This window comes from Ursus arctos, unplaced genomic scaffold, assembly GCF_023065955.2.
Source record: "Ursus arctos isolate Adak ecotype North America unplaced genomic scaffold, UrsArc2.0 scaffold_8, whole genome shotgun sequence".
Classification (NCBI taxonomy): Eukaryota; Metazoa; Chordata; class Mammalia; order Carnivora; family Ursidae; genus Ursus; species Ursus arctos.
In genome coordinates this window covers 64,709,024-64,735,298 of record NW_026623100.1, presented here as the reverse complement: position 1 = coordinate 64,735,298, position 26,275 = coordinate 64,709,024, and the positions used below count along the sequence as shown (strand labels likewise).

Genomic DNA, 26,275 nt, shown 5'->3' with positions numbered 1-26,275 from the left:
AGTTGGGGGGAGAGGAGACGCCGGGCACGCTGTTGCTAACTTGGCCCCGCCCCTTACGTGCTGGGCCCCGCCCCTCACGCTGCCGGCAGCCCGCGCCGCCGCAGTCAGCCTCCGCCCAGCGCGCCTGGAGCTCCGGCGCCTTGCGCGGCCCGCGCTCCAGCCACCGGCGCGGTTAGCCACGTGGACCGACTCCTGGCGCGCCGACCTCACGTGGTTCCAGCACCGGCTGGGGCTTGCTGCGCTTGCCGCTTCTCTGTGCTCGCCCCCGCCTCTGAGCTCCGTTCCCATGGCGGCCCTGATGTTGGAGGATGGGTCGGTCCTGAGGGGCCAGCCCTTTGGGGCCACTGTGTCGACTGCCGGGGAAGTGGGTAAGCAAGCTCCAGCCGGCTGCCGACCTCATCCCACTCTCCGCTGCCCCTCTCTGCCCAGCTTGCCCTGCCCAAACCCGCCATTTTCCCGCCTGCATACCTTCCCTCCCACCCCCATTTGGTGCCCCTGTCCCCATCCCAGCCCCTTTCATCCCTCAAGGTCAAGGCAGCCTCCGCTGGGGCACTGTCATCGCGCAAGGCGGTGCTGTGAAGGGTGTCCTGCCCGAGCCCCAGCCCTGCCTTTTTCTTGCAGTGTTTCAAACCGGCATGGTTGGCTACCCCGAGGCCCTCACTGACCCTTCCTACAAAGCACAAATCTTAGTGCTGACATATCCTCTGATCGGCAACTACGGCATCCCCACAGACGAAGTGGATGAGTTCGGTCTCAGTAAGGTAGCCACACCCAAATGCTTTCTCTACTTTCCTTTTCAAATCAATGATTGTTATCTGTTAGTCAAGTGAAGACATTGGCATTAAGTTAGGCATCCTGGAGAGAACAAAGATACACACTGAAGTGATAGGACAAATCCTACCCAGGGCTTGAAGTACCTTGAGAGGCACAGAGCGCGGGATGCCAAGCCAAAGAGTCTGGGCTTCGGTAAGGAACCGGTGAAGATTTTTTTACCAGCAGAGTGATGTGATGGGGGCAATGCTTTAAGATTACATAGTGGGAAAGAGACAGGAAGCTAGGGTCACACCCTTCCCAGTGTGAGAGTGGGTCCCAGTTCACCTACCAAACAGTCAAGTTGATAATCTTTTAAACCTATTTTTCTTACCTTGACTCGTTTTTGACATTTTATGGAGTTCTTATCTCTAGATAAGAAAACTCAGTCTCCTCCCACAGTGAAGTTCCACCTATTCCTCCTCCTCTGGAATTTGGAAACTAAGTTGCACTGAGAGTTCAACTAATGAAAAAAATGGACAAATTATTAGTGGAAACCACCCCAGCCTAGGTACAGTATTCCTCGAAGCGCATTTTGTCCTGGTTTTCCAGGCTTAGTGAGCCTTTAATTCTTTAATTCACCCTGACTCTTAGGAGAGGGAACTCTAGGTAAGGGACACACTTTGTTAATCCTGGAAAGGACCATTCCTCATCACAAATCTGTAAGTAGACTGCGTTCTTGTTTAAAATGCAGTATGCTGGTTAACATGGCAGTCTTCAGCTTCGTCGGCTGTAGACACACTGACAAAGTCAGTGTTACAAACCTGCAAAATCGAGGCACTTAACAGAACCAGGGTGAGTAAGGCCTCCTAGAGCCTCCAGTCCCCCACGGATGCTCTTGTGGCACACGTGCTATAAAAGCACCAGTCCATACGTGGACGAGTCTACCTGGCCATGGAGCGTTCTGCCGAACTACCCTGCAGATCCCTAAAACTCTCAACAGCCATCATCTTTTAAACCTTCTGCTACTAAACATATGTGACTTCAATATGCCATCCCCTCCCACATAAATGACCCAGGTCTCTATTTAGTTATTAAATGCTTATGTACTGGGTAGCAAATTTGTGTTAAATTTTTTTTAATGATAATCCCCTACTAAGGGGGGAGGGGCATAATCATGCTTAGCGTCGTACCTTGAACCTTTATTTTTATTTAATAAGGTATTGTGCGTCGACCTTACATTCTGCTTTTATCATACTCTGTAATTATGATCTTGTTTATTTGCATGTTGCTTTGTTAATTTTCAGGCTTCTTAAGTAGCAAATTAACATGGTGAAGACCGGGACCTTGTCTTTTTGCATACTCACTGCTCCTCCCCCAACATCTATTACAATGCCTGGGACTAAGTGGGCACTCAGTAAATGTTTGTTGACTGCTACTATGTGTCAGGCACCTTGTTCCTGAAGCGTTCGTCGTTCTGTGCGTTCGTCGTTCTGTGACAGGGAGACACACAAACACATTTATATACAATGTAAATAGCAAAAACAGTGGAAATAAAGTGAGTTTAGGTGAACCCTAAGGAGGAGGCACAAACTGCCATGGGTGAGAAGGCAGTATCTTCACAGAAGTGGGATTTGTAATTTCCATTTTGGATAAAGAAAAGGAAGGAAAGGAAAAGCTCGTTCTCAGTTATTAACGAGGGCCTGGTGTTCAGTGTTTCATATGGGGAACAGCACTGTTGGTAAAGGACAAAAGCATGAGGTGCTTGGTGTGTTAAAGGAACAACCGGGCCTTTCAGTGTGGCTGACGTGTAGGGCCCCTGCCGAACGATGGGAAAAGAAGATAGGAAGATAGGTGGCCCCAGGCTCCTCACAGTCTCTTCCTTCCACCGACAGTGGTTTGAATCCTCCGGGATCCACGTGGCAGGACTGGTGGTGGGAGAGTGCTGCCCCACGCCCAGCCACTGGAGTGCCACCCACACCCTGCACCAGTGGCTGCAACAGCATGGCATACCTGGCCTGCAAGGTATGGCGCAATGCGTGAGCAGGATCGTATCTGGCCAGAGCCCAGGTGCCTGGATGGAAAGAATCAAGAGGTCTCTTGTGCACTGTTGGGCCTTGAGTCCAAGGTTGTGATAGAATGTATCAGATGTGGAAGGTTTACATTGGGGTCTGGGGTTTGGAGAAGGAACTGAGCTCTCACTCTAATGGCAAATTTCAAACATACAAAAGGAAGAAATAAAACCCCAGCTTCTGTGATCATTAACTCAGGACTAAACTTATTTCACCACTACCACTAGAACCCCCTCATTTTTTCGAAGCAGATCTCAAACGTTCATTTCATCCACAAATAGTTCACTGTCTGAAAAAGGAATCAGGAATCCTTTTTAAAACAAAATCGTGATAACATTATCGTACCTTTTAAAAAGTAACAGTAATTCCTTAATAACAAAACTCCAGGCAGCGTTCACAATTTTTCTATTATCTAATTGATTTTTACCGCTTATTTGAATCCGGATCTCAGTAAGATCCATGTATTACATTTGGTTGGTATGTCCCTTGGATCAATGGACCTTATAACCCATTTGACAAAAACAAGTCAGTTTTCCTTTAGCGTATCCCACAATCTGCATTTTGTTGATTACGTTCCTGTAGTGTTGTTTAGCATATTCTTTGTCTCCTGGTATTATTTTCTGTAAACAAATCTAGAAGTCATGGTTCAATTCAGATGTGATATTTTTAGCAAGAATACTTCATGGTAGTGTACTTCCATCAGGATGGCCCAGGATTTTGATGCCCCTAGAACAGCTGTGTGTGACTCAGGGTTCCGGAATGCAGTGCTTCTGAAAGTCTAACCTCATGCATGACTGAGTTGGGGGAGTGTGATCTCTGAGACTGTGCTATTTTGACAGGAGTGGATACTCGGGAGCTGACTAAGAAGTTGCGAGAACAAGGGTCTCTGCTGGGAAAGCTGGTCCAGGATGGGACAGAGCCTTCAGCCCTGCCATTCTTGGACCCTAATGCCCGCCCCCTGGTGCCAGAGGTCTCAATTAAGGTACAGAGGTAGAGTGGGAGAGTGTTGCAAGCCATAGCTTGGTAGTTTTATTCTGTCCATAACTGGGGTTATCACTTGAGGGCAAATCAGAAGAGGCCTCAAAGGCAGGGATTGGTGTGTGTTTATCTGTCCTCACTGATCACAGCTGCCAACTGTTGTCCTTTATTCCTCAGGCTCCACGGGTGTTCAATGCAGGGGGCACCCCTCGGATCCTTGCTTTGGATTGTGGCCTCAAGTATAATCAGATCCGATGCCTGTGTCAGCGTGGTGCTGAGGTCACTGTGGTACCATGGGACCACGCCTTAGACAGCCGGGGTGAGTAGCTGGGCTGTGTAAAGGGCTACAGGCAGGCAACACGGGTGGAAGATCTGTCCCTTGGTCTAGTCGCTATAAGTTGCAGGGAAGGAGACAGAGATCAGGGCTTTTGCTCTGATGGTAAGGGCTGCAAGCGCGTCTCTCTGGTTAAACTATTGGTTTTGACATCATCTTTTCTGCCCACTCCAGAGTATGAGGGTGTCTTCCTGAGTAATGGCCCTGGTGACCCCGCCTCCTATCCCAGTGTGGTATCCACACTGAGCCGTGTCTTATCTGAGCCTAATCCCCGACCTGTCTTCGGGATCTGTCTGGGACACCAGCTGTTGGCCTTAGCCATTGGGGCCAAGACATACAAGATGAGGTGGGACTTGTGGGGAGAGGAGGCCCACACTACTGACGTGAGCGGTGGGGAGTCTTGGGGATGGGAATAGAGTTGGTGTTGGTTAGTGCTGAAACAGGAGCAGGGGCCGGTTGAGGGTGCTGAGCTCAACCGAAGCTGGGATGGGTACAGTGGTGAAGGGGGGTGATGAAAGGGGCCAGTAACTTCAGTGTGCTTCCATCTCCAGATACGGGAACCGAGGCCACAATCAGCCATGCTTGCTGGTGGGCTCTGGGCGCTGCTTTCTGACATCCCAGAACCATGGGTTTGCTGTGGAAACAGACTCGCTGCCAGCAGGCTGGCTTCCTCTCTTTACCAACGCCAATGATCGTTCCAATGAAGGCATCGTACACGACAGCCTGCCGTTCTTCAGGTGAGTCTGGATGATTCTGGCAGGGTGAATGAATCTCTACAGCTTGGAAGCCCCAGGGTCTTGAAGATCAGAAGGTAAAGCACAGCAGTGGGCCCCAGTCATCTATCCCATTACCTACCCCCAAGAGTGCCAATTCCAAGCCAGGGATGATGGCAGGTTTCATGATCCCATCTCTTCAACAGTGTCCAGTTTCACCCAGAGCACCAAGCTGGTCCTTCAGATATGGAGCTTCTTTTTGATATCTTTCTGGAAACTGTGAAAGAAGCCACAGCTGGGAACCCTGGGGGCCAGACAGGTAAGCGTCTGAGTAGACCTGGGTCATGGAGAACTAAGAACAGGGTTGGCTCTGGGATGGACATAAAATGGACATGCCCCAGGAAATTGAGATAGAGATATGTTTGGGAGGTTAAGGGGATGGGGCAGGAAAGCAACCAAGCCACAATGATTATTTATGCCTCTTCTGTGGAAAGGAGCTCCAGCGTCATGAGTTCTGGGTTCTCGTCCTGCCTCTGCTACTCATTGGAGGCGTGACTTGTTTTGGATTCTTCTGTAAAGCGAGGGGGTTCATGTAGATGATCTCTCAGGTCTCCTTCAGCTCTAGCATTCTATGACTTTCTTTGCCTCCACAGTTCGAGAGCGGCTGGTTGAGCGCCTCTGTCCGCCTGGAATTCCCACCCCAGGCTCTGGGCTTCCACCACCACGAAAGGTTCTGATCCTGGGCTCTGGGGGCCTCTCCATTGGCCAAGCTGGAGAGTTTGACTACTCTGGCTCTCAGGTAAAGCATGTCCATCCCTGCCCCTCTGGGTGTGTGACCCTCAGGAATGGATAGTCTTGAGGAGAAGGCTGAGGCGTGAACATGGGTTGTAAGGAGGGAACGAACCAGGAGATCTGGGGAATGTGTGGAAAGGTGAGGTGCTGAGGAATCGGAATTGGTTATTAGGGACTGAGAACACAGGGAGGGAGAGAAGAAGAGACACACTGGTGGTCTAAGACCATTGATAGCAGGCGACGCTGATAGGCCATTTTTGTCCCCCTAGGCGATTAAGGCCCTGAAGGAGGAAAACATCCAGACGTTGCTGATCAACCCCAACATTGCCACAGTGCAGACTTCCCAGGGGCTGGCTGACAAGGTCTATTTCCTTCCCATAACACCTCACTACGTAACCCAGGTATGACTGGGGTAAGGGTGGACTGAGGAGGGGACCCACGTGGGTAGTGGGATCCTGTGGTCATTCTGGTTTCTATACGTCTTTGGTCCTCTCCTTGTCCCCCACGGTCCTAATGCTTATTATTCCTTTCCTCCCTCAGGTGATCCGTAATGAGCGGCCAGATGGCATCTTACTGACTTTTGGGGGCCAGACAGCTCTGAACTGTGGTGTGGAGCTGACAAAGGCCGGAGTGTTGGCTCGGTATGGGGTCCGGGTCCTGGGCACACCCGTGGAGACCATTGAACTGACGGAAGACCGGCGTGCCTTTGCCTCCCGGATGGCGGAGATTGGAGAGCATGTGGCCCCCAGTGAGGCGGCAAATTCTCTTGAACAGGTTTGAGGGTGGCTGGGGGACGGTGGAATGATGTCGTTGTCTTTGTATCTTATTTCCTCTGGGGCTGGGCACCCTCTGTGCAGCAAGCAGTCGAGGCCTGATCTGTTTGTCCATCTCTTCTGCTCCTTACAGGCCCAAGCAGCTGCCGAGCGGCTGGGGTACCCAGTGCTGGTGCGTGCAGCCTTTGCCCTCGGTGGCTTGGGCTCTGGCTTTGCCTCTAACAGGGAGGAGCTCTTTGCTCTTGTGGCCCCAGCTTTTGCCCACACCAGCCAAGTGCTGGTCGATAAGTCCCTGAAGGGATGGAAGGAGATTGAGTACGAGGTGGTGAGAGATGCCTATGGCAACTGCGTCACGGTGAGTAATGGATGCGGGGGTAATGTCAGGCAGTATGAGCTCTAGTAAGAGCAGAGCCCAGGGCTGAGATCTTTGAGGGTTCAATGTCCCTGAGACCCACAGTGGGGTTTCACCAGAAGCAGCAGGGCCCTGGGATGCAGTCTCCTATCTCTCTTGACTCCCTTTGGCAGTGACCTCCATGGGACTTTCCTTTCACAGGTGTGTAACATGGAGAATTTGGACCCACTGGGCATCCATACTGGTGAGTCCATAGTGGTGGCTCCAAGCCAGACGCTGAATGACCGGGAATACCAGCTACTGCGGCAGACCGCCATCAAGGTGACCCAGCACCTTGGAATCGTTGGGGAGTGCAATGTGCAGTACGCCTTGAACCCCGAGTCTGAGCAGGTGAGACTCTAGGCCCTGGAGCTGATATTCTAGTTGTTAGACCCCCGTCCATAATTTTGGGGCTTTTTGACCCTACGGACCTTGGAGTAGAAGTCAGGATTGTCTGTGGGAGGGTTGGACTGGGGTGGGGCTGGTGTTTTTTGCTGTCTTTCCCTTCGGAGAGGGCTTTGTTTTTTGGCCCTTCTGATATCTCTCTTCGGTAGGCTTTCTGGGCCAGTTATCTGGTGACACACTCTCTCTCTCTCTCTCTTTGCAGTATTACATCATTGAAGTGAATGCCAGGCTCTCTCGAAGCTCCGCCCTGGCCAGTAAGGCCACAGGCTATCCGCTGGCCTACGTGGCAGCCAAACTAGCTTTGGGTATCCCTCTGCCAGAGCTCAGGTACGAGGGTGGGGAAAAGATCAGAGAGAGGGAGGGCAGCTGAAGAAAACATTCACAGGACAGGGATTATGAAAAGGACATTGGTCCGAATGTGTGGGGGCGGAGCATGCTATCTGGAAGCTCACTCTTTACATCTCCCACTCTGTCCTGGCACCTCCACGTGGTGGCTCCCAGGAACTCCGTGACAGGGGGAACAGCAGCCTTTGAACCCAGCCTGGATTACTGTGTGGTGAAGATCCCTCGCTGGGACCTCAGCAAGTTCCTCCGTGTCAGCACAAAGATTGGGAGCTGCATGAAGAGCGTTGGTGAGAGAGACACAACCCAAGAGACCCTTTCCCAGGTCACCTTCTGGGGTCCCAGCAGTCTTAAGAACCTAGAATGTCATAGAGTTAGTTCCCTGGCATAGCCTTTCAGATCCTCTATTAGCAGCAGCTTGGGAACGTGGTTCCCAGAACTCACAGGGATGTTTCAAACTCGGTAGTCCTCATCAAGAGTGGGAATGAAATGCATCTGGAAATCTGTGCCAGAGTACACATGCCACCTCCACTCCCCAGATGGCGGGTGTGTCAGAGTCTCTGGGGTGGGGTGATAGCCATCAGACTAGCTCATCTCTCCCGCTTTACAAATGCGTAAACTGAGGTGCCCGCAGAAGGAAAGTGACGTGGCTGAGGAGAGGGTAGAGCCAAGAACGGAAAACTAGATCCAGTCACTCCTTACTCGCACCTCTGTCCCCCTCTGTTGCCTGTCGGCGGTGAGACTGGCTTCGTGAAACTCTACCCACAGCCTTGCGTTGCACTTTGCCAGGGCTTCATCACTAGGCTGTTAATGCCAGTGACAGTTTGTTCTCCGTGCAAATTTAAATAGTGATGCTTCAGGGAAGTGAGGCCTGCTATTCTGTGAACCCTTCTCTATCCAGGTCAGCGCGGTGGCAGCCACGTCAGCCCAGCTCCTTCACCAGGCGCTTTCTGCCACAGTCACCACATTTTTTTTTTTTAAGCACAACATTTAAGATCAGAGCAGGACATCTGAGACCTTTTTCATAAAAACAAGGAAATGTAGCAGTGAACAATGAGTGGGTGAAATGGTCAACATCCAAGCAGTGGTCAAATGTGCTGGAATTGAGTTAACAGGCTTCCCTGTGGTGTCCCTTTAAATCACTCTAGACTGTTCTAAAACATTTCAACCAAAGCAAGCATTTCACATACCACAGTGCTTCCAGCTAAGGTTAAGAACATTTCATTGTGTTCCAAATTTCCATTAAGAGCAATAGTAGCCTTTAATAAACAAGCAAGTCTAAGTAAGCTCAGATATTATTTTGGAATTTTTAGAAATCGTACAAGACTGCCAAGTTGTTCCTTCTGGAGATGAATTTCTGTTATATGAAAATTATAATAAACATGGGAATGAAGCCATAGTTAAGTTGTTGGTAAAAAGAAGTGGACTGAAAATAGGACAAAGATTGATTTCCAGATGAGACATTTAAATGTTTTGCATCTCTTCAAGTGTTCTTGGAATGTGATCTTTGATAATTTTTTATAACTTTTATTATGTAAGTATATACATGCACCATTGAGAAATTAGCAAAGTAGTTGAACCAAAAAAGAGTAATGACCTATAATCATGTCACACAGAGATTGATTTGGGTATATATATATATTTGATTCCAGAATCTTCCTAGGCATGCATATATGAATATGGCGGGTTTCTCTTTTGCCCCAAATCAACGCTTTTATAATATAATCATATTACAAAGGAATTGAACAAAATCACTTATCATCCACTTTCCTAACACTGCTATTAGCAAAAAGAAAAATATAATTGGTAAGAAAACTTGAAGACCCTAGGGCAAATTGTCAAAACTTTATAGAAGAGGAAATCAATAAGCAAACCTGGAGGGTTGTAGAGACGGGAGTTCCCTCTTATTAGTACATAGAGATCTATTTACAATGAGGTAACATTTTTGTTTATGAGCAAAAATTGTTTAAAATAATTGTACATACTTCTTAGAAGGTGGTTAAACTTATACTGTGTATTATAACTCACAGACTTTTATGAAGCAAGTAATATTTATTAAGGGCCTTATCTATTGCCCCTGCACTTCTGAAAATTTATCGTAAGGAGATAATCCAAAGCCCCAAAGACATGACAGCCTCACGTAGAAGGATAAACACTTCGAGGCTAGGTGTCCTTCCACAAGTGAGCAGTTAAGTTATGGCAAATCATACAGGAGTTAAACGGCTGGTAATAAGATCACACGGCAACGTGGGAGCAAGCTTACGATGAGAGAAAAAGCAAGTTAGAAATCGTACATATTCTACAATCATGTACAAAACATGCATTTGAAAAAAGTCGAGAAAGAAATACTTTGAAATAAGAGCGGTAAACATGATTATCTCTGGATGGATTCAAAGAGTAGTGGGATCATCTTCCTATTATCCAGACTGTTGAGAAGTTTGAAAGGACGAGACCTCCCAGGTGGTGTCATTATAATGGGAATAAAGCAAATAACCGGATAACCATCAGGGGTGGGTCCACTGTGCCAAACTGTAATATGTTCTAGTATCCCCATGTCCATTCTAGGCATTTTAATTCCGTGGTCACTAATAAACACGACATGAAAACGGTAAGGAAAGGAACTTCAGTTTAAGGTTCCTCAATAATGAAACACCATACATAAACCACTGTGGGACTCGACCCCGGAATCTCCCAGAGACCTGACTAAATGATAGAAATTCTGGGCAGCACTTTCTGCCTCCAGGCCCTCAGTCCTCACATCCTATTCCTCCAGGTGAAGTCATGGGCATTGGGCGTTCTTTTGAGGAGGCCTTCCAGAAGGCTCTTCGCATGGTGGATGAGAACTGTGTGGGCTTTGATCACACGGTAAAGCCAGTCAGTGATATGGTAAGTGGCTCCCTTCCCCTGGCAACAACCCTGAAATGGACCCCTGCTGCCCCCAGCCCACGGACTTGTTACCATTAGTAGCAGCAGTCGTTACTGGACATCTGTGTTTTCATGTTGCTGAGAATTTTGTGGTTCATCTCCTCTATCATTATATGAGGATATATTCTTAAGCTCGTTTCCAGGGGCAAGGAAGCAGGCCTACAGAGCTTGTGGAACTTGCTGTCTAGCTGCACAGCCAGAAAGAGGCAGAGCCAGGGTTTGCATACAGGCTTTTGCAATCCCAGAGCTTTGGCTCTGGTGCTTCCTTTCCTAAAACAGTGGTATTCCCGCTTTCAGGCTTTTGGAGGTGCTAAAAGCAGATTGGGACTGTTTTGTTTAACATTTGGACATCTCCCTCTCCACAGTCCTTCCGTATCCATCTGTCTGCTCTCCCCATTAGGAGCTGGAGACGCCAACCGACAAGCGGATCTTCGTGGTGGCAGCTGCTCTGTGGGCTGGCTACTCGGTGGAGCGGCTGTATGAACTCACACGCATCGACCGCTGGTTCCTGCACCGCATGAAGCGGATTATAGCACACGCCCAGCTGCTGGAACAGCATCGTGGCCAGCCTTTGCCCCCAGACCTGCTGCAACAGGCCAAGCGCCTTGGCTTCTCAGACAAGCAGATTGCCCTTGCGGTTCTGAGGTCAGAGGTGGTGGTGAGGGCCTGGGGCTGAGGATGTGGGGCAGAGACTGTACTAGGGAGGGGCCCTTGGAAGGGAGCTTTGGAGGCTTCTGGCCTTCGTCCCCGGGGTATTTTCCTCTCAGATCCCTGCCCCGGGGTCTCACTCCTCTATTTAATCCACAGCCCACTCCCAAGGCTCTATTTTTGACCCTTCTTCTCCTTTAGCACAGAGCTGGCTGTTCGCAAGCTGCGTCAGGAACGGGGGATCTGCCCAGCAGTGAAACAGATCGACACAGTTGCAGCCGAGTGGCCAGCCCAGACAAACTATTTGTACCTGACATACTGGGGCACCACCCATGACCTCACCTTTCGAACGCCTCACGTCCTGGTCCTTGGCTCTGGCGTCTACCGGATAGGCTCCAGCGTTGAGTTTGACTGGTGTGCCGTGGGCTGCATCCGGCAGCTCCGAAAGGTCCGAGAGCTAGTCTTTCATACTGTTTTCCTTACTGTTCCACGCAGTTCTAGTGATTGCCTTCCGCCCACACTTAATCCTGGCACTTTGTATTGATTGTTCCTCTTACATCTATGTTAGGGCTTTGGGAGGTGTCGGGGGAAGCCTGGTTGGGGGGAGCCCTGCCCTTAGGCCAGCTTGTGCCCCTCACAGGGCATGTGTCTTTTCTCCCAACGCTTTGTGCCTATGTCTCTGATACCTACAGTGCTGGGCCTCCTTCCCTCCCAAGACAGGTGTCCCTGACAACCATTTCAGAAAAAGCTGAGATGTTGTTTGAAGTAGGGGTTTTGCCTTAGTTTTTCAATGTTCTTCCTTCCACCTCCTAGCTAAATCTCATTTCCCTCTCTATCACAGATGGGATATAAGACCATTATGGTGAACTACAACCCAGAGACAGTCAGCACTGACTATGACATGTGTGACCGACTCTACTTTGATGAGATCTCTTTTGAGGTGAGAGAAATGAAGACCGCTCATTAGCCTGGGTGGCCAGGGTCACGTGGGAGTGGCTGGCTGACCTAAGATTCTTTGGAACTTGCGGGGTCTGAGGGGAAGTGGGTAGAGGGTGAGGAGCAGTGAGCAGGAAGGCTCGGATCCCTGACCACTTGCTCCCTCCACTCGATCCTTCTCTTGCACGAAGGTGGTGATGGACATCTATGAGCTCGAGAGCCCTGAAGGCGTGATCCTGTCCATGGGCGGGCAGCTGCCCAACAACATGGCCATGGCTTTGCATCGGCAGCAGTGCCGGGTGCTGGGCACTTCCCCTGAAGCCATCGACTCAGCTGAGAACCGTTTCAAGTTCTCCCGGCTCCTCGACACCATCGGTATCAGCCAGCCTCAGTGGAGGGAGCTCAGTGACCTAGAGGTGGGCTGGGGCCTGGTGGGGGGCTGGGAGCTAGAGGAGGTCATGGGTGAGTGTGACCAACCCAGCTGCACCCTTAGTCTGCTCGCCAGTTCTGCCAGACGGTGGGGTATCCCTGTGTGGTGCGCCCCTCCTACGTGCTGAGCGGCGCTGCTATGAATGTGGCTTACACTGACGGGGACCTGGAACGCTTCCTGAGCAGTGCGGCAGCCGTCTCCAAGGAGCACCCCGTGGTCATCTCCAAGTTCATCCAGGAGGCCAAGGTAGGGCCCCAAAGAAGTCTCTTAGGGCAGGCTCCCCAGCCTTGGTGGAAATTCCCCTGTCTGTTCCTGTCTGCACTTTGTAGGCACAGTGGACTGGGAAGGATGGGTTGTACCAAGGCTCTTAAAGGAAGGGAACCTCCTGGGGCAAGTGGGAGAAGAAAATCGCCCCCTGCCCTGTATCACATTGCCCTCACGTCCCCCACTAGGAGATTGACGTGGATGCTGTGGCCCGTGATGGTGTGGTGGCAGCCATTGCCATCTCTGAGCACGTGGAGAATGCAGGTGTGCATTCAGGTGATGCCACGCTGGTGACCCCACCACAAGACATCACTGCCAAAACCCTAGAGCGGATTAAAGCCATTGTGCATGCTGTGGGCCAGGAGCTGCAAGTCACGGGACCCTTCAATCTGCAGCTCATTGCCAAGGTAGTAAGAGGGGACTGCAGGAAGGTCACTGGGACTAAAGGGTCTTAGCACCTCCTCATTTTGTGGGGCCACAGTGCCAGTGAGGCTCACTGTCTCCTGCCCTCATAGAGTAGGCCTGAAAGCTAGAGGACGGAGTCCTAGCTAGAGCCCACAGTGTTGTCAGGGTTTGTGACCATCAGTTACCCTGACCCCTGTTCCAGATTGATTGCCCACAGAGTGGTAAGTCAGGGGCAGAGTCAAGGTCAGTGGAGTAGCCTCAGCAAGCCCAGCCTGCAGAAGGCCTGACCAGTCTCTCTCTGCCCCAGGACGACCAGCTGAAAGTCATCGAATGCAACGTGCGTGTCTCTCGCTCCTTCCCTTTCGTCTCCAAGACACTAGGTGTGGACCTAGTAGCATTGGCCACACGCGTCATCATGGGGGAAGAAGTGGAACCTGTGGGGCTCATGACTGGCTCTGGAGTCGTGGGGGTAAAGGTACGGAGGACTGAAACTTTGAGGTTAGAAGTCAGAAGCAAGGAGACAAATAGTGGGAGAGCGTTCACTTACCACACACGTGATAGGTCAGTCAGCACGTAAACCGAGCATCTGCTGTGGGCAAGGCATCACTGGGCCATAACGGTGATGAGATGGTCTCTGTCCCTTAGGAGCTCGCATTCGAATAATGGGGGGCAAGGGAGGTTGGGTCCAAAAGCAGCTTGCTTCTATAACGGTCTGTGATAAACCTACATATAGAGATAAGGATAAAATGCTAAAGGAGTTTACAGACAAGAGATGCCACTTCCAAAAGGGTGACCTGGGAAGGCCTGGGAGGAGATCTGGTGCCTGAACTGAGTCCTGAGGGACGGTCAGGATGTTTGATCGCTGAGCTTGTCGAGGAAGTGCTCCTAGGCCAAGGAATAGGCCTTGTGGAAGGGAACAGCCGAGCGGAAACGGAGGGAAGACCTGAAGTACGTTTGCGAAGCAGGGGACTGACAGGCAGAGCCGCAGCTGGGAAGGCTAACCCTGGGATGAGACCAAGGAGAAGGGACCGTGGCTGCCGCTCCTGGTGAGGAGAGGCGGGCCCCTTCTGCCCTGGCAGCTCGCATCCTGCTCCCTCAGGTCCCTCAGTTCTCGTTCTCACGCCTGGCGGGGGCCGACGTCGTGCTGGGCGTGGAGATGACCAGCACTGGGGAAGTGGCTGGCTTTGGGGAGAGCCGCTGCGAGGCCTACCTCAAGGCCATGCTAAGCACTGGCTTTAAGATCCCCAAGAAGAACATCTTGCTGACCATTGGCAGCTATAAGGTACGGACTCCGGGGGGGGAGGGGGGCTGCCCAGAGAGGCGGCCCAGAGGGGCTTGGCTTTGTGGGCCTGGGCTGACCTTGAGGTGGAAGACGGGACAGACACAACCTCATCCTCCTTCTGCTTGCTTCAGAACAAAAGTGAGCTGCTCCCAACTGTGCGGCTGTTGGAGAGCCTGGGCTACAGTCTCTACGCCAGTCTGGGCACCGCCGACTTCTACACTGAGCACGGCGTCAAGGTACAGGGGCTCCCACAGCTTACCCCACGCTGTACCAGAGAATTCCCTCTGTTCCCTCATCATTGTACAAGTCCTATATATTCCACGTAGGGCAAATAGAATATCCAGAAAAGCAAGGGAAAAGTTCCTTACAGTTTCTTTATCACTGTTAACGTTTTGGTATATTTTCTTCCAGAATATTATTTCTGTATGTACAGGTGTGGGCTCATACTGCACAGAGTCCTTGGTAACCATAGAGTATATGTCTTTCCCGTCAAGAAATACACTTTGCCGGTAGCAAATAGAGCAGCCCTGGTCCCCACCCTGTGGGTCCTCTGTCTCCTCCTTATGGGTTCCTGGGCCACCTTCCCTCCCTTTAGGCTGTCCTTCCTGATTCCTGCCAGGCTCAGGTTAGCCCTCGGCCTTGTCTCTGGGCCACAGGTAACGGCTGTGGACTGGCACTTTGAGGAGGCAGTGGATGGTGAGTGCCCGCCGCAGCGAAGCATCTTGGAGCAGCTGGCCGAGAATCACTTTGAGCTAGTGATTAACCTGTCAATGCGCGGGGCTGGGGGCCGGCGTCTCTCTTCCTTTGTCACCAAGGGCTACCGTACCCGGCGCCTGGCCGCTGACTTCTCCGTGCCCCTCATCATTGATATCAAGTGCACCAAACTGTTTGTGGAGGTGACTGGGGCCCGGGTGCTGGGAGGGCAACAGCCAGTGTTAATGGGGCAGGAGGGAGAGGTGAGTGGTCATGGGGTTGGGAAATCTCGGTATGAAGTAGTTATGCTAATACCCAGGCTTTGTGGCTGCAGAGAGAGAGAAGGTGGGTAGAGAGGGGTAGAGCCTGGTTTATGGGAAAACCCAGTTCCTACTTATAACTCCTGGGATGCCCTTAAGTCACAGCTGACTACGGTTTTCACCTGCAGGCCCTGGGCCAGATTGGGCCAGCCCCCCCTTTGAAGGTACACGTTGACTGTATGACTTCCCAGAAGCTTGTGCGGCTCCCTGGTGAGTGCATCTTTTGGGAGAACCTGGCTTCTGTACACTGGTGGCAGCTGGCACAGGCACTGGCTTTGGGGCCCACACCCCGCCTGGACGGCACAGAGCGTGGGGGTCAGAATCTTTCTCACTGAGCTCTTTCCTCCCGCGACCCCTGTGCCCCTGATGGAGGAAGCTTGCCACCTCTCTCTCGTATCAGTTGCTGCTGCTTTTCCTGCCACCCCAGTTCACGTGTTTGATGTCCTTAGTGTCTCTGCACCGTCCTCTAATCTTGCCACGTCCGTGTTCTCCCAGGATTGATTGACATCCATGTGCACCTGCGGGAACCCGGGGGGACACACAAGGAGGACTTTGCCTCGGGCACCGCCGCTGCCCTGGCTGGGGGTGTCACCATGGTGTGCGCCATGCCTAATACCCGGCCCCCCATCATTGATGCACCGGCCCTGGCCCTGGCCCAGAAGGTGAGCCCTGGCACTCCTGCTTTATGGTGACCCAGGTGTCTGCCTGCCTTCCAGATCCCTCCTCCCTCTGCCCCACCCAGAAGCCTAGGGGCCCAGGCCTCCGGTGCCAGGCTGGCATGGATGCCAGTAGGCCTTATCTCACATGTACCCTCTCCAGCTGGCAGAGGCGGGTGCCCGCTGTGACTTTGCCTTATTTCTCGGAGCCTCGTCGGAAAATGCAGGGACCCTGGGTGCTGTCGCTGGGTCTGCAGCTGGGCTAAAGCTCTACCTCAATGAGACCTTCTCTGAGCTTCGGCTGGACAATGTGGCCCAGTGGATGGAGGTAGGGAGCGGGCCAGTGGGAGGAGGCAGCCAGCCGGTGCCTCCTGGCTTGAGGACCCCGTAGAGTGGGCTGACCGCAGTGAAGTGTCAAGAGCTCCCTGAAGGCTCTGGGCTCTGACGAGCTCAAATAATGGAAGGCTCTGCACGCTCGCTGCTAAATTCTTTTTGTCCCCAGCACTTTGAGACATGGCCCTCCCACCTCCCCATCGTGGCCCACGCAGAGCGGCAGAGCGTGGCCGCTGTCCTCATGGTGGCCCAGCTGACCCAGCGCTCGGTGCACATATGTCACGTGGCCCGGAAGGAGGAGGTGAGAGTACACCAGAGGTCCCGGTGCCCTTCCTGCTGGGGGAAGGAGGGGGTGGGGAGCATGGAGCCACCATGCTCGGCCTGTCTGCCCTGTAACTTTCCTAGAGGGGACGTTGGATGCGGTGGCTTCATGGGGCAGGGCCTGAGGGAGGCCTCCTCTAGATCTCCCCGCTCTCCCCCTGCCCAGATCCTGCTGATTAAAGCCGCCAAGGCACGGGGGCTGCCCGTAACCTGTGAAGTGGCACCCCACCATCTGTTTCTGAGCCGCGATGACCTGGAGCGCCTGGGGCCGGGGAAGGGGGAGGTCCGGCCTGAGCTTGGCTCCCGCCAGGACATGGAGGCCCTGTGGGAGAACATGGCTGTCATCGACTGCTTCGCCTCAGACCACGGTGAGAGGCCCCACAATGTACCTCTCTGCCCAGCAGGGCTCGCGCCCCAGCTCAGGGCCTCCGGCCTCCGCAAGGGCTGAGACTTGATCTGTGTAGCACGGCACCGGGGCTGTGTCGGGTGCTCGATAAATACTCCCTGAAGGAGCTGATGGGCAAATGAGTAAAGTTATAAATAAGAGAAGGTGGGTATAAGCTGTGGTCCCCAAAAGATGGCAGCCGCCCCGGTTTACCCGTTTTCCACATAACCGGAAGAGATGAGCATCGGGGCTGGTGAGGCAGTGCAGTCCCAGTGGCCCGTGTGACTTCCCGGACGGGGAGCTGATCGGCCTGACGGTGCTGCTCTCTTCCCCCCCAGCCCCCCACACCTTAGAGGAGAAGAGTGGGCCCAGGCCTCCCCCCGGCTTCCCGGGGCTGGAGACCATGCTGCCGCTGCTGCTGACAGCAGTCAGTGAGGGCCGGCTCAGTCTGGATGACCTGCTGCAGCGGCTGCACCACAACCCGCGCCGGATCTTCCACCTGCCCCCCCAGGAGGACACCTACGTGGAGGTGAGGACCCCTCCGTGGTGTGGGCCCAGTGGGGGGCGGGGGGCTCTGCAGCCTGTGGCTCTGTTCCGTGTGCCGCCCTGCCCGCGCATAACCCGAGACTCTGGCAGGTGGATCTGGAGCACGAGTGGACCATCCCCAGCCATATGCCCTTCTCCAAGGCCCACTGGACGCCCTTTGAAGGGCAGAAGGTGAAGGGCACCATCCGCCGTGTGGTCCTACGAGGGGAGGTGGCCTATATCGACGGGCAGGTATGTGTGTGGCCGAGCCCCATCCCGGTAGTGACTTCTTCTGTCCCATTGTCCTCCCGCCCCAGCCTGTCTCTGGTGCCACGACCTCCCCCAGCTGCCCTGGACAGGGGTGGGCACAGGCGCCCTGAGGCGGTCTTTCTCTTTGCCGGCTTCCACTCCTTTAGGATCTCAGTCCGGCTTTTGCCCCCTGCTCACTCGCCTGCTCCTGCCTTCTGTCTGCAGGTCCTGGTGCCCCCGGGCTACGGACAGGACGTACGCAAGTGGCCTCAGGGGGCTGTTCCCCAGCTCGCGCCCCCAGCCCCTGCCACCAGTGAGATAACCACGGTATCCACAGTGCTTCGGAACCAGGGGGCTGGGCTGTGTCGGGGGTGCAGCCAGGGACAGGGCTAACAGCGCAGATGTTTTCATTGGTGGTTTAGGGGGTGGAAGGCTCTGCACTCGACACTTAAAACTTCCACCACCTACTTCTTTGTCTACTGCCAAACACAGAATCAACTCTGAATTTGGGAGCTTACCTACTTAGGGGAAACACAAGTCCCTTATTAACCCAACCAGAGATTTATCTGGGGCCCTGTCATATGGGGCTCACACATGCCTCTAAAAGGCTAGTTTGTCTCTCTCTGTCAAGGACAGCATAGCAGAAGGATGGACCTGAGGGGAGGTGACGGAGAATGGGATCCATTCCATTCTCACTGTGGACAGTGAGCAGTTTGGCTTTTCTTGAGGAATTGAACTTGAGGAAGCGTTGGGTCAGTACTTCTCAAAACGCTAGGCCCGTGTCTCTCCAGACGCCGGAAAGGCCCCGCCGGGTCGTCCCAGGGCTTCCCGATGGCCGCTTCCACCTGCCACCCCGAATCCACCGAGCTTCCGATCCAGGTCTGCCAGGTAAGAGGGAGGTCCTGTGATGTGGAGGATGGGGCTGCCTGGACTTAGAGATGCGTAGGGACAGGCTCCTCTTCGCCCACAGTGTCCCTGATGGACGGGGATCACTTTGGTCCCCTTACCTTGTCCTTCCTGCCATCCCCTCACCCTAGTCTGATCCGCTGTACCCTCCTTTGCCTAAATCAGTCTGCCCAGTGTGAGGTAGGCACCCCCACAGCTTCTCACGGCCCTTTCTTGTTGTGGGCAGCTATGTTCCTCCGCCCGGGAGCTGGGATCCCGCGGGGCAGCAGAACGTGGGGTAAATCCAGGTTGTTGGTTGGTGTGAGCCTGGCCGTTCCCCTTGCCTAGGATCCCTTTGCCTCCTGGGGGGGCCCTGGGAGGGCACCACTGCTCACACACAGCAGCCCCGTGGGAAGTCACTTGTGTCCCCCGGGCTGCTGGTCCTTCTTGTGTTCCCCTAACCTGCTACAGCTACTGTTGTGTGAGTTGGTTTAACACAGACACTGTGATCCAGAGTGTGGGGAAACGGGGGCTCTTCACAAACCGGAGTTGCAGTCTCACATCTATCCTGTTGCCCTGTTGTAGCTGAGGAGCCAAAGGAAAAGTCCTCTCGGAAGGCAGCGGAGCCAGGTGAGACTCCCCTGGAACACACACTCACCTCGGGGACCTGTCTCATCTGGCCTGCGTAGGAGGAACCCTCTGATCCCCCTCTTCTGCCCCGTCCCTCACTGCAGAGCTGATGGGAACTCTCGATGGCACCTGCTACCCTCCACTACCAGTACCTAGACAGGCGTCACCCCAGAACCTGGGGACCCCTGGCCTGCTGCACCCCCAGACCTCACCCCTGCTGCACTCATTAGTGGGTCAACATATCCTGTCTGTCCAGCAGTTCACCAAGGATCAGGTGCCTGGGGGAGGGAGGATGGGGACACCCAGAGCTTTGAGAATCTGGAAAGTTGGGGCTAGGACCTCTGGGGACCACTGCCTTTCCAGCTGACTTGGGGGTCTTTCTTAGATGTCTCACCTGTTCAATGTGGCACACACGCTGCGTATGATGGTACAGAAGGAGCGGAGCCTCGACATACTCAAGGTCAGGGTCAGGGCTGTGGGCTACGGGTCCAGGACCCTGTCAGCAGGGCTATGCAGTGATTAGAGGGATCTCCCTCTCCTGCCATAGGTCCCTTCCTGTGAGTCTAAACCCTCCTCTATAAGTTATTCGGCCTTCTCTACTCTGGGAGATCCCGCTGCCCTGGGCCCCCGACCCCCACGTTTGCCCTCCTCAGACCGGTAGTTAGCTGACTTACAAGGCCCTGAGCACCAGTGTATCAGCCTGTTAATCTGGTCACTTGGTCTATGCAGATGGATTCATGGGGTAGAACTGGGGTATTTCCTTCTCCCCCAGAGAACAAGTATCTGATTCAGATACTTACCAGTGGTTTTTTCGGAGGCGGAGCCTTTAGCTTACTGTGACACTAATGGAAATGTCAAGGTCAGGACAGGTCACGAGGCGGTTTGCGGGGAGGGGTTCTCTCAGTACCCCTCCTGTGGGAGTGGGGGAAGCAAGCCACAGCCCATGCTTTCCCCAAGATGAGCACGCACGTTTACATCGAATCTTGCCCTCCCGCCAGGGGAAGGTGATGGCCTCCATGTTCTACGAGGTGAGCACGCGGACCAGCAGCTCCTTTGCCGCAGCCATGGCCCGGCTCGGGGGTGCTGTGCTCAGCTTCTCGGAAGCCACGTCTTCGGTCCAGAAGGGCGAATCCCTGGCTGACTCCGTGCAGACCATGAGCTGTTACGCCGACGTCGTCGTGCTCCGGCACCCGCAGCCTGGAGCGGTGGAGGTGAGGCCAGCTGCTCACTGGGGCAGGGTCGCATAGGATGGGTCCCGGGACATGAGTGCAAGTCTCTGGTTGGACCAGACGGGGAAGGGGACCCAGGAAGAGGGGGACTCAGGCCGGGAATGGGGGCCACTGAGATGCAGAAGGCAGGGCTCTCCTTTCTTGTTCCCGTTTTCCCAGCTGGCAGCCAAGCACTGCCGAAGGCCAGTGATTAACGCTGGGGATGGGGTCGGAGAGCATCCCACCCAGGCCCTGCTGGACATCTTCACCATCCGGGAGGAGCTTGGGACTGTCAATGGCATGACGGTGAGGGTCGTGGCAACAGCTGGACCAGGCCTGCATGGGGGAGGTCTGGAGAGGAAGGCCGTTGGGAGGTGCCTTCTCTGCTCCAAGGCCTGCCGCAGCAGGAGGCCTGCATCCCGGTCCTGAGACAGCTGTGAAATGTGGGTGCAGGTGCTCAATCTGGGGGCCCTCTTGGTGATTGGGTTCCTCCCCTAGATCACCATGGTGGGGGATCTGAAGCATGGGCGCACCGTGCATTCTCTGGCCTGCCTGCTCACCCAGTACCGTGTCAGCCTGCGCTATGTGGCCCCTCCCAGCCTGCGCATGCCACCCAACGTGCGGGCCTTTGTGGCGGCCCGTGGCACCAAGCAGGTGAGACCCTCGGAGGCCATGGGGCACGTGGGCTGAGCAGTGAGAGCCTGGCACTCCATTCACTCCGGCTCTGCCTCGCCCTCCAGGAGGAATTTGAGAGCATTGAGGAAGCACTGCCCGACACTGACGTGCTCTACATGACCCGAATCCAGAAAGAGCGCTTCGACTCTACCCAGGAGTATGAAGCTGTGAGTGCCCCGGCTGAGGGGAGGCCAGGGCTGGAGCTGCGGGGCATCTAGACTAGTGGCCGGGAAGTGGGGCCCCAGGAGCTGGACTGGGCCTCTGGGTCGTGATAACTGAGTGTGGGTGTGGAGGGAACCCTGGAGGATCCCAGGCTTGTGGCCGCACGGCCACCCCAGCCCTGAGGTGCTGATGGGGTCCCTGTCTGCCTCACAGTGCTTTGGCCAGTTCATCCTCACTCCCCACATCATGACGCGGGCCAAGAAGAAGATGGTGGTGATGCACCCAATGCCTCGAGTCAATGAGATAAGGTGGCACGGCTTCAAAACGAGGCTAGGCCGGGGGCTGGCTGCGGGAGGGCACCTAGTCCCCGATAGGCCATCGTGGGCTGTGTGCCAACCGTTTTCCTTCTCTTGCAGCGTGGAGGTGGACTCGGACCCCCGAGCGGCCTACTTCCGCCAGGCTGAGAACGGCATGTACATACGCATGGCTCTCTTAGCCACCGTGCTGGGCCGCTTCTAGGGCTTGGCTCCTCAGACTCTTCTTGTCAGGCCCAGCTGCTGGGCACGAAATCGGTGCCCCCCACGGGGGCAGCACACTTCGGAGATGCTCTGGGGCGTCCAGATAGCTCACGTGCTCTTAGGCACACCTGCAGACCACGCGCCAGGCACTGGACTGGACTGGAGTGCTCTAGCATGGGGGTGGGGCCCCGTCTCCCTTAACCCTGCACCGCAAACCTGTAAAGTCATTTTTCTACTGACTAAATAAACAGCTAAGCTGCTTGTAAGTGCCTGCTTCCTCGCATGTATCCTGGCTTCAGCATAGGATGCTAAGTGTCATGGGCAGGGCTTTCTTCTGGAACTTGAGAACAGTTGCCCAAATCCAAGAGCAGCCTTGCTGGGCAGGCTCTCGCTCTGGCTGCATTTTCAGAGCCATGGCTCTTTGGGGTCTGGGCGGGAATGTGCTGTTACGTGGTGCTCTCTGGGTCCTGCACTGTCCCGATCCCTGTCCAGCTGTCTTTCCTCAGTTCGCACTCAAAATTCTGATATGAGTTACAGGGTCCTGCCTGGTGAGGCCTTTACTCTTCTCCCCTCTGTGTGTTTAGTCCTCTCCTTCAGTGGCTGAGGTAGCCATTGTGTCCTCAAAACCTGGCTTGGATTTCAGCTGCCGTCACTGTTAGGAGCTCCTCCCACCTACTCTCCCTGGGAGCCTGTGGCTGACACTGGACTTTCAGATACCGTGGAGGGCTGAAGAGCGCTTGGCTTGGAAACCCTGGGATTGGAGACTGGGGTGGAGTAGCTCATGTGTCTTTGCAGGTCAGGGCTTCCGTGGATCATACAGAGTACGTGAGCTATTCCATTCCATTCCATGAACTTTAGTAGCCTTAAAGAAATTTCTTGATCCAGCAGACTTTACTTACCACCCCCTGAGTACAAAGCACCATGTGTAATGGGAGTGCAAGAATGAACAAGAACATTTGAGACCTCAGTTGGTAAGGCATCCAATGACTTCTACAGATTGGACTGCCACATGCCGGCACATGATGGTCCAGACTGCGCCAGCGTCATTCAGGAAGAAGCCACTTCGTGTCCAGAGCTATTAGCGTGTTACAGAGATGGGAAAGAAGGAACTCTTTTTCTGAAAACGATGTGAGCACAAACTTTCACATATTCTAATGTAATCTTATATCAGCTTTCTAACCATTTTGCAGATGCAGAAACGGGCTCAGAAACAGAAAAGTTACTGGGTGGCTTACCCAAGGTCACGTAGCTAAGATTCCTGTATAGGACCCCTTGACAGCAAATCCATCTTTCCGGTAAAACAAAAAGGAAAACGTCATTTCAGGCTTTAAGGGGCATCCAAAACCAGGGTAAGAGAAAAGCCACACAAACGTGAGCCAGCAGAGAACCAGTCTAAGGTGCCTGGGGAGCCAGTTTTCAGAAGAGAGATCAGCACGAACCTGGACTCCTGTCCATGGAATGGGGTTTGGGCTGTTGCCTGAGGAAAGGGCAGGCTCGGGCAGGTTGGATGGGAAGAGAATCTTATGGCCAGCACAGCTTGAACACAGGCGTGGGAATCCTGTGTCTGCAGCACTGAGGGGCTCCACACCCAGACCCAGCAGAGCCGCTCCTGCTTTGTACTGTTGGGGTGGAGAGGGGCAGACCGGAGCAAGAGGTGTGGGTGTGCGTTCAACAGAAACAGGAGTTCACAGCCCACAGGCACCGCTGGAAGGAGGGTGCGGCTAGGTGGCACTCCACCTGCTCCTGGCGAGCTGAGACCTCTCCTGCCCTGCTAATGTTAACCCTTCCGGGCTTCCTGGACCCCAACCCCTGACAAGTTCTCCCTCGTGGGCCCAGAGAACTTCATTGGTTGGAAAAGGATCATTCATAGAATGCTTCTCCTTTCTAGAGCTTCAGTTACGCTTCTGAGGTTATTCAAACAAGGGATTATTTTCCCAAGTACCTGGGAATCTGTCACACACAGATTCCCACAGAACTCGGAGAGCCTTGTCCTCAAGTAGAAGCAGCGTTTGCTGCCAAGCAGCACACTCTAGACTCAGTTGCTAGGTGGTGGGAGGTGTTCCTGCTCTGTTCCTTTCTTTGGCTCTTCTAATCATAACACAGCTCTAAGTTGAATAAACTTCTTTCCCCTACAACCAGAAATGAGATCTTAGTACCTGGGGAAATAAATGAAGCTATCAGCAAGAAATAAAAACAGCTCTTTAAACAGAATGTCCGTATCTAAGGTCGTTCCACATCCATTGAGAAACAACTTCATATGCTCCATGTGGTTGTCATTAACTATAAAAAGTTTTAAAAATTTTTTTTCTGGTCTCATTTCCTCCTGAGTTACTTAAGCAATTTGATTTATTTTTTTTAAGTTAACATGGCTCTAAGTATGTGCCAAGCACTGTTCCAGCACTTTACAAATATTAACATTCTTTTTCACTTTTACTTTTGGATGAACCCTTTAGATAATACCCCTCCATGAAAAAAGGTCTGACCTAATGTGTTCCTTTATTATCATTGCAAAGTCATTTTCCCCAACTCTTCACTGTCTACGCTTGTGAAGAAGAAAATCTCGAAATAGGCATTCCCCTTGGAGCTTGGCCACCTGTTACCATTAATGAGCTGCCACCATGGCAAGTTGGGGCAGCTTCCGGCTTTAGCTGAGAGGGTGGAGCTGGGAGTTCCAGGGTAACACTGGTAGGTGTCTGTAATTCTGTAACGATATCCCACAGACCCACAGACGGTGGGGGCTGGGAGGGGAATGTGAGCTGGTGGAGGTGTGGAGCTGACAGTGAGTGCTAGGAGAAGTGAGTGCACGGGGAAGGGGAAGACTAACCTGGAGGCAGCATCTGGAAGGGATGGGGGATGGGAGACATTCCACCGTCAGGGAAGCCAATTAGGACCCCGCTGCACTAAATGCAGATGATGGATGAAAAGGGTCTGGACGAAGAGGCAGGGATGGGTGTTATGAAATGTGAAAATACTAAGGATAGGAAAGACAAAAAAATGACTCCATGGCATGGGACGTTGAGATTGGGAGAATAAGGGCTAACGCAGATCAGAGAGCCAGTTTGGGATGGGGAAGGACGAATTCTGTTTGGGCATGATACTTTTCAGCTGCTGTGGGACATAGATGGAGATGTCGTGTAGATAATGAAGCTAGGGAGTTAGGCAACATGCGACACAGATAAATGCGTGATTGCATAAGGGATGTTACTCACTAATACATCCCAAGCACCAAGAAAAGTATTGAGCCCATAGCAGGGGCTCAGTAAACATTTGTCGACTGAATCATTAACATAAAGGTAATCAAAGGGGGCGCCTGGGTGGCTTAGTCAGTTAAGTGTCTGCCTTCAGCTCAGGTCATGATCCCAGGATCCAGGGATTGAGCCCCCACGTCAGGCTCTCTGCTCAGCGGAGGTCTGCTGCTCCCTCTCCCTCTGCCCTTCCCCCCCCCCATGCGCTTTTGCTCTCCCTCTCTCGAAAATAATAAACAAATTGAATAAATAAAGGTAATCGAAGCTCTTTAAATATGTACCTCTGTATTAGTTCACCAAGAGAATAACAGCAAGGAGAAATGAGCAGAATCTCAGAAAGGAGGGGAGGAGAACGCAGAAGAAAGCCCTCAAGGAGTCCCAGAGTTGGTGTGTGAGGTCTGGGGCAAGGTGTCAACAGCCAGATCCCGCAGTAGGTCAAAGAGAATGAAGTCTGAGGCATGGACTTGGTCATGGTAGTTACTCTGATGTTTTGTGGCTGTAAGGTGGACACCATATTTCATGGGCTTCGTGAGGAGCTAGTCTAGAAGCTGAGGTCATTGCCAAGAGGCAAGGGAAAAAATGGGTGTGGCATTAGGACCAGAGACAGTCCTGAAAAGGCTGGGAAAGCTGTGATGAATCCTCAGGAGAGTAATAAAAGGGTCACGGAGTGGGGCTCAACAGGAAGACAGACATCGTGAGCTTGTGGTAGGGGTGGGGAAGCAATGTCCACGGCAGGACCAGGGGATAGGCGTGTCACCCACCGTGCGGGACTCTGGCAGTATCAATGACTTCCTCCTAGAGGGGCACCTGGTTAGTTACCACCAAGTGCTGCTGCAGATTTGCGCTGGAGAGTCAGCTTGCAAGGCACTGGCCCCTTGGCCTATGGGTGGGAGCCTGGGGACTAAGATGGCCCTTTATAAGGGCACCTGGCTGGCTCAGTCAGTAGAGCATGTGACTCTTGATCTCAGGGTTGTAAGTTTGAGTCCCACGTTGAGTGTAGTGATTACTTAAAAATAAAATCTTAAAAAAA

At 53.2% G+C, this 26,275-nt stretch overlaps 1 protein-coding gene across 5 annotated transcripts; it reads left to right on the top strand.

The window, feature by feature from the left end:
- The first annotated feature begins 93 nt into the window (after nucleotides 1–93).
- On the top strand, nucleotides 94–24,299 carry CAD (carbamoyl-phosphate synthetase 2, aspartate transcarbamylase, and dihydroorotase). Of its 5 annotated transcripts, none has more exons than XM_057309115.1 (46): nucleotides 94–368; nucleotides 622–761; nucleotides 2,646–2,775; nucleotides 3,662–3,804; nucleotides 3,978–4,119; nucleotides 4,309–4,480; nucleotides 4,686–4,871; nucleotides 5,054–5,166; nucleotides 5,501–5,646; nucleotides 5,909–6,040; nucleotides 6,180–6,413; nucleotides 6,546–6,767; nucleotides 6,966–7,154; nucleotides 7,411–7,535; nucleotides 7,710–7,840; nucleotides 10,324–10,436; nucleotides 10,876–11,120; nucleotides 11,325–11,571; nucleotides 11,965–12,063; nucleotides 12,251–12,475; nucleotides 12,553–12,735; nucleotides 12,942–13,160; nucleotides 13,466–13,633; nucleotides 14,258–14,440; nucleotides 14,572–14,676; nucleotides 15,097–15,336; nucleotides 15,582–15,663; nucleotides 15,949–16,115; nucleotides 16,273–16,437; nucleotides 16,612–16,743; nucleotides 16,930–17,131; nucleotides 17,487–17,677; nucleotides 17,785–17,925; nucleotides 18,148–18,249; nucleotides 18,714–18,810; nucleotides 19,055–19,105; nucleotides 19,393–19,437; nucleotides 19,542–19,711; nucleotides 19,823–19,897; nucleotides 20,436–20,648; nucleotides 20,826–20,951; nucleotides 21,144–21,299; nucleotides 21,386–21,487; nucleotides 21,696–21,790; nucleotides 21,899–21,951; nucleotides 22,585–24,299. In XM_057309115.1, the coding sequence occupies exons 1-46, from the start codon at nucleotides 287–289 to the stop codon at nucleotides 22,602–22,604; spliced, it is 6,699 nt and encodes a 2,232-aa protein (XP_057165098.1). In that variant the 5' UTR covers nucleotides 94–286; the 3' UTR covers nucleotides 22,605–24,299. The 5 variants fall into 5 exon arrangements, with proteins under 5 accessions (XP_057165098.1, XP_026376502.3, XP_044246718.3 ...); XM_044390783.3 differs by having other exon boundaries at nucleotides 95–368; nucleotides 21,899–21,955; nucleotides 22,644–24,299; XM_057309114.1 differs by having other exon boundaries at nucleotides 95–368; nucleotides 21,899–21,955.
- Nucleotides 24,300–26,275: the final 1,976 nt, after the last annotated feature.

Excerpts from the sequence above, each read along its gene's own strand:
- CAD (XM_026520709.4), top strand. The coding sequence starts at position 287 with ATGGCGGCCCTGATGTTGGAGGATGGGTCGGTCCTGAGGGGCCAGCCC. Across the intron at positions 10,437-10,875 it reads TAAAGCCAGTCAGTGATATG|GAGCTGGAGACGCCAACCGA; the intron begins GTAAGTGGCTCC and ends TCTCCCCATTAG. Across the intron at positions 15,664-15,948 it reads GAAGCTTGTGCGGCTCCCTG|GATTGATTGACATCCATGTG; the intron begins GTGAGTGCATCT and ends GTGTTCTCCCAG.